Below are 13,035 nucleotides of genomic sequence, written 5' to 3'. Positions count from 1 at the left end.
TCTGCTTTGCCTCGGGTCGCTACACTGTGGCCGGAGCTCCATGAAGGGGAGCTGCCGGCCATAAAGAAAGAGGGGGAGGTCAGGAGACCAGCTCCCCCAGCTGCACTTTCGCGGCAGCAGATAGTGTGGCTGAAGCCCCGGAAGAGGGAGCTGCCAGCCACGAACAATTGGGGGGTGCCAGACATTCCACCATGGCCACCCCCAGAAACAACTTGCTTCCCCCTCTTCCGGGACTTTGGGACTGAGGGGGGAGGTGGCCATTGAGGCCATGTGTGCGTTGCACAAGGGGGGGTATATGTGGCAAAGTGCCCCCCCCTGTGTATGTTATGTTACGTGTTGTGTGTAAATGTTGGTGTATAGGCATTGGTACACGGGATATAAGCGGTCTGTGTTTCACGTGTGTGTAAATTGTATATTTGTATTTAGGCACGGGGATGGCACATCACATCACGTGCAAGTAAAAAGTAATATGTGAGCACGGGGAATTGCACTTTAATTAATTCACGTGCAGTTGTACCGAGATTCCAATTGAATGATTGACTAGCAATCGAATCTCGGTACAACTGCATAAAAGCTGCATGTTTTCACTCACTGGGGGTTGGTGTTCGGTGAGTGGAGAACGGGTTAGGAGACGGAGGGTATTATAAAGTAAAATAATAGTAAAAGAAGCTCACCGTGTTTGTCTGTGTAGTTCGTTTTGTTTGTCTGTTTATTTTGGCTCAAGTGCCGTGTCCTGTTTTGTGTTCTGTTTGTTAAACCTTTTTATTTATTTGTTATTAAACGCTGAGTGCAACCATCGCACTCAGTTGCTCTCATCATCACCGTCTGTCTGTGTGTTTCTCTCTCTGGTCTGAGTTCCTCCCTGCAGCCGTCTTTGTCACAGAGACACAGCAAACATGTGGAAAAGGGTTCTCTGGTCTGATGAGACCAAAACTGAACTTTTTGGCCTTAGCGCAAAACGCTATGTGTGGCACAAAGCCAACACTGCTCATCACCCTGAGAACACCATCCCCATGGTGAAGCATGGTGGTGGCAGCATCATGTTATGGGGATGCTTTTCATCGGCAGGGACTGGGAAACTGGTCAGGATTGAGGGCAAGATGGATGGAGCCAAATACAGGGAAATTCTAGAGGAAAACCTGTTTCAGTCTGCAAGAGACCTGGGACTGGGGCAGAGGTTCACCTTCCAGCAGGACAATGATCCTAAACACACAGCCAAAGCTACACTGGAGTGGTTTAAAAACAAGAACCTGAATGTCTTAGAATGGCCCAGTCAAAGCCCAGACCTCAATCCGATTGAGAATCTGTGGCAAGACTTGAAAATTGCTGTTCACCAACGGTCCCCATCCAACTTGACAGAGCTTGAGCAATTTTGCCAAGAAGAATGGGCAAAAATTGCAGGATCCAGATGTGCAAGGCTGGTAGAGACTTACCCAAAAAGACTCACAGCTGTAATTGCTGCCAAAGGTGCTTCTACCAAGTATTGACTCAGGCGGGTGAATACTTATGCAACCAACAAATGTCTTTTTTTTTGTTTAATTAACTTTTGTGTCACAATAAAAAAATATTTTGCACCTTCAAAGTGTTAAGTATGTTGTGTAAATCAAATGGTAAAAATCCCAATTAAATCCATTTTAATTCCAGGTTGTAACACTACAAAATGTGGAAAAGTCCAAGGGGGGTGAATACTTATGCAAGGCACTATATACAGTATATATATATATATATATATATATATATATATATATATATATATATATATATATATATATGCCATGTAATACCAATATCAAAAGTCCAGATAATAATAATTATGCAAGAAAAAAAAAGCGATTGGCCAGCAGTTTAATTTTACTTAATTTTATTATTTAGGCACTGAGCTCCTTGGCAAATCTTCACGAGTCGCATATTCAACCCTTGGAATCTGCGTATTTTATGGGCTGGGCTACATTATTCTTCCCCTGTTAGCATATTGTCTTCGAGGCTGGAGGATGCTGCTGCTTGCGATGTCCCTTCCAGGACTGCTTTATATACCATTGTGGTGGTACGTGTGCACATGAAGTAAATCATCTCCTTTCCACTAAAGCCAGAGCTTGAAATAGTCCCGTTATTATTTACACTTATATTGCAAGAGCTTTTAGAGCGTTCCAGTGCAATTGTATTTAATAATGTGTGGTGTAAAATACGCTCAAGATGACCTGCAATCCCTCATGTGTTTTTTTACTAGCATTCTAGGTCTATCTCCACCATAGAATAACCTGCATTGCAATACTCTTCACAGTCAAATGAATACTTTATACCCTCGGAATATACAAAATATGTATGATATGCATGCTTAATCTGTATGCACTATTTTTGCACTGATAAAATGTTTAAAAACGTCACCAGGATATGCTCCTTTGTATTCAGTTATGCTATAAATATTATCTGAATATAATAACACTAAGGGTTATGACTCCCTCAATTACAGGTTTATACCCGAGTCACCAAGATGGCTGCTTTCCCAAGGCCGAGTTGAAGAAGCAGAAGCAATCATTCGAGGAGCTGCTGAGAAAAATGGCGTTACACCACCGGAGAATATATTTAGTGAAGAGGAATCTATGGAGTTTTTGGTATCTCTTTCTTTATGCCTTTTCTAATAAAGATATTTCACTTTACAGTACATTTCACTGCAGCTATGTTGTGATGAAACTTGGCAAAGACCGTCCTTAGCACTAGTTATTATCAGAATCTCAGGGTAAATGGAAGCTGTCTTTCTGTCCGACTGTCTGTCTCTATATGCCACAGGCACATTTTTGAATATCTGTAGAAAAAACCCTTTAGCACCAGACCTTATAAAAGTTTACCACCATATTTTTTGCAGTTTTCACATACTGTGCATTTCCCATAGTTTACCCTGGTTTGCAATGTTTTTTAATATGCTTTACCATACCTAGCTGTTCTTTACAATGCTTACCTATGCTTTACCATGCTTTCACTATACTGTATTACACCTTGCTATGCTTTTACTATGGGAAACTTTTATAAGGGTGCTACTGAAAGTATCAGAACCCAGGTGTGTTTTACAGTGGATATACTGTAGATCAATGCAATCTACTTGTTAGAGCACTTAGTAAGACCTGCTTTTTAAAGCAAATTCACTTCTAAACACTTCAGAAATCAAATATATTTATTGAAATCCTTAAGGTGAGATGCTTCAATACCATTTGATTTTGACCAAACAGGATGGACAAAACATCAGTGCAAAATTGCACTGAAAGAATTACAATATAAAGATTTTAGTTATTAATTTACGATTAACATCCAGTCAATTAAAAATATTTCAATATTGATTAAAATATGACCATACAAATAGCTCTTTACAGCTGTGGCAGGAGAATGGAGGGTAACTGGCACTGATTTGGCTTGCTTTTCATCCACTTTCAGCAGCTAACCTCTAAAGAGAAGAGCCAACATTCATACACCTACATTGATCTTATTAGAACTACTAACATAAGGAATGTGAGCATTATTACCTTCTTCATCTGGTAAGTTAAATGTCTTAACCAAAACATCCAATCACTGGATTGTGAAATAGGAAAGGTTGTATTTCTATTACTACAATGTGATCAAAGAAAGCAGTTGTATAGATTATAGATGGGCAGCCCTAAATTACAAGCTTCTCCAGAGCACCTCAATGTAATGTACTTTATAATTTAGTCACCTTGTAGCCTAAAGTAATAGCAAATGCTCATGTGTTTCTTTTAAATATGTGGAACAACTTTGTCAAAATTATTTTTTATTTTATTTTAAAAACACACTAGACCTCTCATTGAAAAAAACAGCTAAACATTCATAGTGTGCTTTAAGCTTGAAGCTCGAAAGGTGGTAATGCGTGAATCAGGGATTTGAATAGGTAAAAAAATACATAGGAAATAAGGTCCACAATAATTGAGTGACTTTTTTTGTTTTTCAGGATGGTTGTTACCATCGGCTACTATGGCTTATCCTTGAGCACTCCAAACATGATTGGGGATCCATATATAAACTGCTTCATTGCAGCTGCTACAGAGATTGCAGCCTACATTTTGACCTGGGGCATCTTAAAATGTACTCCCCGGCGCATTGCCTTTTCCAGCACGTCACTTCTTGGTGGAGCTGTGCTACTGCTCATCCAGCTGGTTCCTTCCAGTATGTCATTTCAACCTTTCACTCTCTCCACTGTTTCAGAATATGGTGCCTAGTTGATTTGTTTAAACAGGTTTTGTATTTGCGTGTTTTGCAATATACTGTTGAGGAAAAGACTGATGCATAAAAGGGGATCATAAAGTATATATATATTTTTTGCATGGTATTTCTGTACTTTTCCCATGGTTATACTATGCATTTACCATAAGTTACCCTGCTGTGTCATGTTATTAACCCATTAAGTATAAAATACATTTTCCTTTGAAAAAAACAGAACACAAGCTGTATTTATGTTATTTGATACATTACATGTAGACTTAACTTTTGTGGTTAACAAAATTAGAGTAAGTTATCATAACAATATAGTTAAAGAGAATATAAAAATAACAGGTTAAAACGTGCTCCAAAAATTACAAAGTAGCCAGGACAATTGGCACTTAATGGGTTAATATGCTTTATTGTAGCTCTTTATGCTCTACAGTGCTTTCCTATGCTTTCACTGTGATTTATTACACTTTGCTATGCTTTTACTATGGGAAACCTTTATAAGGGAATGCAAATGTATGTTTTACATGTGATTCAGATTTAGTTATGCATTGTATATAGTGGGTTAAAAATGTATTGAAAAATACATGCATTGTAAGATCAGTATCTCATTTTGCACTGTATTTTATTTTAAGTTGAGAATCAAGCCACAGTCTCAGTTAAAAGTAATTATTTCCTTAATAAATAAAACCTTTTTTTTTATATATATACCTAACAGACCTTCAAATACTGAGCACTGTACTGGCGATGGCAGGAAAATTTGGAATCAGTGCAGCCTTTTCTATAGTGTATGTCTTTGCAGCAGAGCTCTTTCCCACAGTCGTTCGGAACATGGGGGTGGGTGTGTGCTGCATGGCATCCAGGATTGGTGGCATCATCGCTCCATACATCGCCTTCATCGGTGACTACTGCTGTAACTCATTGTGATCAGACAACCATCTAGATCAGGGCTTCTCAAACTCGGTCCTGGGTACCCCCTGTGTCTGCTGGTTTTCATTCCAACCGAGCTCTCAGTTAATTAACTATACCCTTAATTGAACTGATAATTTGCTTAATTAGACATTTATACTTGTTTTCAGCTATTGAACAGTTGCATATAACATTTGGCTGTAACATTTGATGAGTAACTTAAACTGCAACTGTTTAAGAGCTGAAAACAAGTAAAAATGTCTAGCTAAGCAAATTATCAGTTCAATTAAGGGTCTAGTTAAGTAACTGAGAGCTCGGTTGGAATGAAAACCAGCAGCCACAGGGGATCCCCAGGACCGAGTTTGAGAAGCCCTGAGCTAGACCCTTAAATCAGCAATACTGCATTTGTTTATTTGTATTTCTATCCTCAATGTATGTAACACATTTTAGATACTGTATCTTGGACAAAGCAAATAACAGAAGCTGCTTTGCTTAATTGGAGTGTAGGCTATTTAGTGGCAGATCAAACTAGATATTGTCCATAGAAAACAGAATAAATGTTTGTTATTTCTGATCATACGAAATGCAAAAGCTTAACAGATTAAAATTTTTGTTCTGTTTTGGCCGTCAGTTTCTTTTAAAGGTGACTCAACATATGTGAAAGTAGTTTTATACAACCAACAATAATGTAATTAAGCATTACCATGTAACAATGTGACAGTTTGTCTTTGGAAATAACCTTACATTTTAAAATATGATTTGCTCTTTCAGGAACATATAATAAGGTCCTGCCTTACATCCTGATGGGAAGCATTACAATAGCTATAGGTCTCCTGTCCCTATTTCTACCGGAAACAAGAGGTCTGCCTCTGCCTGAGAAAATCAGTCAAGTACCCCCACTTACATGGTATGTTTCATACCATCCTTACACCTGTAACAATCAAAAAGTATTGTACAGTATTTCTTCATAATTCCATGCAGTGCCATTAAATTGATTTAATCTGTCCTCGTCACTAATACCCAGATGTTTATAAAACCATAACATGCACATGTGTCTGATTACACCTGTTACATATCTCTGACTACATCTGATATATTGGTTAGAAATGTGCATACAATCTGCAGAGTTTGGAGATTTCTGTAAGCTCTGCAGTTATGGTGTTCACCACCAAGTAGAGTTGCCAATAGTCTTCAGAATTTACAGACACTTTAAGCCAGGTCAGGTCTTTTAACTCGCCTCTGTAACCGCAAATTGATTTTATTGAGCATGTAACGTGAGTGTAAATTGCACGAGCTGTCGCTAAATTGTTTTGCTAACTATATTACTAAAAGCACACAGCTGTCTGGGGGCGGGAATTACGTCCTGTGAGGATCGTTTCCATCAATCAGACCTATACCGCTTGCTGATTTGCTGTATTTGTCTGATTGGGGCGGGACTGTGCGAAGCAGAAATAAGTATTACATTAACAGAAACTTAACCCCAAGGTTAAATGAGTGTGGGTGAGTGCATAATTCTCTATAATTCTCTATAACAACAGAATTGCACTATTTTGATACATATTGTTTACTATATAACATTTTAAGCAATATGATTTTAATACATGTTATGATGCTCTCTGGATAGAATTGCCACCGCAATTAAACAATTCAACACATTTATTGAATTGCCGCTCATGCAATTCACACCCACTTTACTTGTTGATTTAACATCAATTCATGTGTGGTTTAGTGGCGAGTTAAAAAACCTGGCCTGCCTTAAAGTGTCCGTAGATTCTGGAGCCAGTTGGCAACCCTGTTACCAAGCTTGAATAAAAGGCCTCCATTTGTGATCATGCAAACAGTTAATAATGATCAGAATAACCCTGTGGCATGGCAAAAGCCCTTAATGTGTATAGCAGGGCTACGCAACCTTGATCCTGGAGGGCCGCTGTCCCTCCTGGTTTTTCTTCCAACTGTACTCTAAATTACTTAATTGGACCAATTAAGTGCTTATTAGAAGCTTAATTGGTCAAATTAATCAATTTAGTGTACAGTTAGAACAAAAACCAGGAGGGACAGTTGCCCTCCAGGACCAGGGTTGAGTAGCCCTGGTGTATAGTGTGTGTGTGCGGGAATGTAAGGTTGAGGGGGGAGGGGGAGGGGGAGGGGGATTGATTTTTGTATTGGTTTGTACGTGTAGTGAAGGCTAATGTTTTTTTTATTTTTTATTTAATTTGATCGTTTTTAATTAAGGTTGCCTACAAATTAATGTCTGTCAGATCTTTTGAACAGTTTTATCATGTATTGGAAGCAGTGTTGGTGAAATTAATCTCAGTTGTAACATAGTTAACATAAAAGATCTTACCTTGTTTTCATTCCCTATGTTGCATAATAAAAAGCTAGGGTATGTCTTTTTGATAAATCACTGTTTTAAGAGGGAATCTAAACATCTGGATCCATAAAGAGGAGGTACCATCTTGTTTTGCAGACATGTTGTGTTATTTTGTTAGAATCATATTTGTACAAGATTTACCAAAACAGTCCAACAGTTGTGTGCTTATTTGTGGTTTATAGTTCAAATAAAATATAAATACTGACAGCGGTAGTAATCTACGAAAAAAAACTGTTTGGAGCTCATCATCCTGAACATTAGCTGGTAAGTACTGTCAATACTCTGCAAACAGGTTTGGTATGCTGCACAACCATTAGATAATCAAATACAGCATGGTGAACAAGCACATATCCTGTCACAAAAATAAAATGTCATAGAAATACAGGTACCTACCCTGATACTGTAAATGAATGTACAACAAGTTTCAGAAAAGTTAATAACTCCCCTAAACCCTGTCAACCCACCACAGGTACAACCAACCAGTGAATATCAAAGCTATGATATGTAAACTTTATTTCTCTCGTGTTTCTTTTGAATCCAGCAGTACAGCTGTGGTATCTTGGTTGCATGTTTTTCTTTATTATATCTGTTGAAAGGCTGCCAGAATATAAAGTCATTCTGTTGGGCTGAATCCACAGTTTCAGCTTCAACTACGAAGCTAGGCAATTATCTTGAATGGTCTATCCAAATTAGCCATTAAAGTCTGTTTCTCCAGCCAATGACCTGACATCTTGAGTCGCACTTCAAACTTTGCTCATCTCTTTGCTCATCACACTGGGCACTATTTCAGTTAAATCTGAATTGCCAAACTGGCTAATCAGAAAAAACACAAGAAGCATTGTCCAAGAAATACAGCAACTCTTTATGATGCATAGTAGTCTCTTGTTTTGCTAAGCTGTTTTTCAAAAGAGTCATTCAAACCACTTTTTTGGACTTGGTTGGAATGGCCTTTTTTTATTTACTGTACCAGTTTAATGTTCACTCAACCCTACAGTTATGAAGTAGATGGATGTACACCAAATAAAGGCTACATCCCAGCCAGTCAGTAGGTTGTGATTCCAGATACCTGAACTATCCCTGCCTCCTCCTGATATAAAAACCTAATATCTGTCATCCTTGTCAAGGGCATGATATTAGTGCTCCCTTTTAATTACTATTACAAAATGTAAAAATAAGTACTAAAAGAAACTTCATAATTTCAATGACAATACATTCTCATTGTCAAATAACAAATGTCAAATAAAATGACATTATATCACACATTTATCAGGGATTGAGAGTACTGAGTAGTAGATAGTAATTACTTTAATTCCTCCACTCCAGCATCAACATTGTTCTAGGGAGGGTTTTCCAATCCTGGTCCTGGGGACCCACTGTGTCTGCTGGTTTTCATTCCAACTGAGTTCTCAATTACTTAATGAAACCCAAAGTCATTGTATTTATCTTGCTCTTATTGTATTATTACTTGTACTGTAACACTTGAAATTTATTTGCTTACGATTGTAAGTCGCCCTGGATAAGGGCGTCTGCTAAGAAATAAATAATAATAATAATAATAATAATTTGCTTAATTAGACAGTTTAACTTGTTTCCAGCTCTTAAAACAGAGTTCAAGTTAGCTATAACATTTTATAAGTAACATGAACTCTGTAACTGGTTAAGAGCTGAAAACAATGAAAAGGTCTAGTTAAGCAAATTATCATTTCAATTAAGGATCTAGTTAAATAATTGGGAGCTCAGTGGGAATGAAAACCAGCAGACACAGTGGGTCCCCCGGACCAAGATTAGGAAACCCTGTATGTCAGTCGGTGTCACAGGCATAACACTGTGGTCTGGCGAGCACAGTTCTGTGGACTACTGAACCCTACATTTAAGGAATTATTACTCTATTCTATTGCGTGAAACTTCAACAGGCATCTATTCTGTGCTTGTTAGCTTGTTTACAATTTTGCAACTATTGTTTCCATCTAATCTGCATGTCCATGTATAACCAGCAGTTTGACTTGTTTGTGGGGAGTGTGCAACAGACGCAATTATGGACAAATATCATTGCACACATAACTTCTCATCGCTTTTCAGTCTTTACTTGGGGTCAGCCCTACAGCTATGAACAAGTTTTGCATCACCTAAAATTTTAGGATTGAGACAAAATAAAATAAAAAATATATATATATTACATAATTTAGATCTTTTATTTAATATCTTGTAATCCTGGAAACTACAAAATGATACTGCAAAAGTCCACCGGAAGTCATGATAGTAGTACAGTATTTCATGTCAGATTTCAAAATGTCACATTTCTACATTTTTTGTCATTTAAGTATATGGAAAACTACAAAGTGGAATGCAGTTCAATATGTTAACGTAAGATTATTCAGCAGGTTTCATTCGACTTTATGAAGCAAAACTAGTTAAATCTATAGAGTGATGCAAAACCTTTGGCCATAGCTGTAGATATCACCAGAGGACTAGTTATATGGATTATCAAGAACAAACATTGGGCCATCTAAGGGCTTCATATTACATCCTATTGCTTCTCATCAAATCTTGTTGCCTAATCGCACTCCTTTGGCTATACACTATATTGGATCCATCCTATCCATTGCCAGAGGATAAATGCCAAAATTACATTGAGCAAAATGCGGCAGATATCTATTGTTGGTCTGTTCTAGGCCAAAAGGTCCAATTTTTTAGTCTAGCTCTTAACCCAGCTTTATCCTAGGGATCAGCCATTTGTTTGTTGGTATTTTGCTGTGGGGCAATTTAAAATAATATCATTATCATTACAATTAAATTATCAATGGTACTGAAATTCTAAACATATAATTCCTTACCTTACTCATCAGTCACTGATGATCAAATGACTTTATTACAGTTGTACATTAATATAGACAAAGAAGGTTGATTTAAATTTGATCTTGTATCATTAAAAGTAGTACACCTGTACTCAGTAGAATAGGTGCCAGTTGATGTGCACACAAACCTCAGGTAACCATTTGAGTCTGTGTGTGAGCTAATGAATCTGGTATTTGTTAAACTGTCAAAATGATGCCCATACCCTGACAAATTGGCCTGAAATCAGATATTTCATAATTATGTGCATGTTGTGTGGTATATTCAGCTCAATGAATGCATAGCACAAATTAATAACTGTAATAAAGTATTTTATGGAATTCTCAGTCTGTGACTCCAATTGGGGCCATTCTCTGCACTACACAGTGCCACATGCTGGTGGAAAGACACAAAGATATTTAATAATAGTAGTTATTTCTGTTTTCATTTATCTTTCTGTCATATAGATACCAAGGCTTCTACAACATAAAACACTGAACATTATCTTCTTTGTTTCCTAGCTGCTGCAGCAGAACAGACCCATCTCCTGAAATTGGGTTGGACGATAACAGCAAAAGAATTACTGGTCAGCACAGCTCTTCAGATCTATAAGTGGAGGAATCCATACCAATAGGATATTTGACCTTTTCAGTAAATATTTTTCACATTTTTCAGTGCAGTTTTTTGTAATTTATAGATATGACATTTTGAGATATAACTGGCTTTGCCAAAAAAAGTAGCAACTGTAGTGCAAAACAAACATATTGTTTTATTTATATGATGTATTGCTATATATGTGTTTTAGGGGTTGGCTTTGAACTAGCAGATATTACACAGGTTGAGGAACAATAATATTAATATTATGTTAATACACAATTTCAGGAAAGACTACAAGGTACTAAAAAGTAATTCCAGCTACCTCACAGATTACTGTTGTTGGCGGTTTGGCATATGCTAATGTAGATACTTATAAAGGCATTATATCAGGAAGTTTCAAAAGTCCTTCGTCAGCTGGATGGAAAAAGCAATGCTTTATATTGTTTTAATTATTGTTTTAACTTGTACCTTAATAATTGTTTTAACTTATATATAAAAACAATACAGTAAAAAACAGCTAATTTATTAAATGTCACAGAAAAATAATAATAATAAAAAAAATCCTTTTCACAACCTAGTATTGTATGTTTTTTTTTTTTTTTAAACTTGAGATTAATTCAAATGAAATTAAATATGTGTAATGTTAAATTTGTTCTATTGAAAAAATAGTGAAAGTTTATAAACGACAATGATTGGCTGCAGCAATGTCACTTCTCTATAAAACTGATAAAAAAGGAATCTATCTGAACACACACAAAATGATACATTTGCCGCTCAACCCTTGCGATATAAAGTATACTGTAGGATTCAAATGCATTCTGTAAGCATCTGAGGGGTCACAAGCAGATCTCTAGATAATACAACTCTAGGGCCTGTTTACTGAGTGTTTTATTTTTGGAATTAACCTGGATTGCATTAACCACTTACAATATGCACGGCTTTTATGGCTACAGTGTGGGTGGCTGACATCAAGGACCATTGGGAGGGGGACCGGACTGGGAGGGGTGGCAGAAGAGAATGGACAGAGCTCTTATCGGGGCTCTCCCAGTATATCCCAGTATACCAGAAGATGGGGGTCAGCTCCTACCTCCGTGGTTGCCGGTTTCTGCTCCGCACTGACCACTTTTCGCTACAATGGCTACGCAAGTTTCTGGAGCCGGATGGGCAGGTGGCTTGCTGGCTTACAGTCCAACATCAGCATGGAGTGAAACACAGAAATACAGATGCACTGTCCTGAAGACCGAGCAATAAAGCAGGGTGCCGTCACAGTGAGCAGTGGGAGGCCAGAGATCAGGAAGCTGTGGGAGAGGACAACGAGGTTGTGCACGTCCAAGAGGTGCAGGCGGTGACCCTGGAGGAGTGCCGCAGGCAGCAAGCACAGGATCCCAATGTCTGCTGCCTGCTGCGCTGGAAAGAGGGAGACAGATGACCAGCTTGGGAGGAGGTGGCTCCCCTCAGAGGCTGTCAAGGGTTTGTGGTCACAGTGGGGTGCCCTCAGCCTCCGAGAGGGTGTGGTATACCGGCGAAGGCAGCAGCCAACCAGTGGTAGTATTGTGGTGCCAGCTCCGCTCTGGGACACCATGCTGCAGGCAAACCACAGGGTCCCTGGGGTAGGGCACTTCGGCATAACAAAGATGCTGGCACGCCTCTGTGCTCGCTTTTACTGGGGGCTATGCCCGCGAGACATTGAGACCTTCTGTCGCCACTGTACAGCGAAGAAGGGGATAGGAGAGCGCATACCAAGGGTGGCTGCTGGACACCCCTTCATCTCCGCCAGCAACCAGCTGTAACGAACCCATTGTCCCCTACACCCCGACCGACCGAGGATTCGCCCACTGCAGTCTCGCCATCTCCAGCGGCAGCAGGAGCTGCCTCACTGCCATGGGAAAGGACCGGGAGATCCCGCCGTGTGCACCGTAGACCTGCCCGGATTAATTGGGCTGCTCACTGAACTTTTGAGTTCTGAACTTTGCTTTGAATGCAATGCTAGGATTTTGTGTTGTGTTGTGCTGTATATGGGAAATGACTACTCCAGATATGCTAAGCTATGTAGTGTATGGGTCTGGGCTGGGTAGCTTTTGGGGACGAAAGGATTTAAGAGGGGGGCAGTGTGA

General features: G+C 38.7%; 1 protein-coding gene across 2 annotated transcripts in view; it reads left to right on the top strand.

Annotated features, from left to right (window-relative positions):
• Positions 1-11,516, top strand: part of LOC117420662 (organic cation/carnitine transporter 2-like) — a 36,057-nt gene extending 24,541 nt beyond the window's left edge. The window contains exons 4-10 of one of the 2 annotated variants that reach the window (XM_034034183.3): positions 1,873-2,044; positions 2,471-2,612; positions 3,427-3,527; positions 3,956-4,170; positions 5,015-5,113; positions 5,893-6,028; positions 10,846-11,516. In XM_034034183.3, the coding sequence (XP_033890074.1) occupies positions 1,873-2,044; positions 2,471-2,612; positions 3,427-3,527; positions 3,956-4,170; positions 5,015-5,113; positions 5,893-6,028; positions 10,846-10,936 (956 nt within the window). In that variant the 3' untranslated portion in view covers positions 10,937-11,516. Of the gene's footprint in view, positions 1-1,872; positions 2,045-2,470; positions 2,613-3,426; positions 3,528-3,955; positions 4,171-4,930; positions 5,114-5,892; positions 6,029-10,845 lie in introns of both variants that reach the window. The other variant, XM_034034182.3, reaches the window with a different exon arrangement.
• The last annotated feature ends 1,519 nt before the right edge of the window (positions 11,517-13,035 follow it).

This window comes from Acipenser ruthenus, chromosome 1 (genome assembly GCF_902713425.1).
Source record: "Acipenser ruthenus chromosome 1, fAciRut3.2 maternal haplotype, whole genome shotgun sequence".
NCBI classification, from domain to species: domain Eukaryota; kingdom Metazoa; phylum Chordata; class Actinopteri; order Acipenseriformes; family Acipenseridae; genus Acipenser; species Acipenser ruthenus.
Note: the sequence above shows the minus strand (reverse complement) of the source record. Positions and strands in the feature narration are given on the sequence as shown.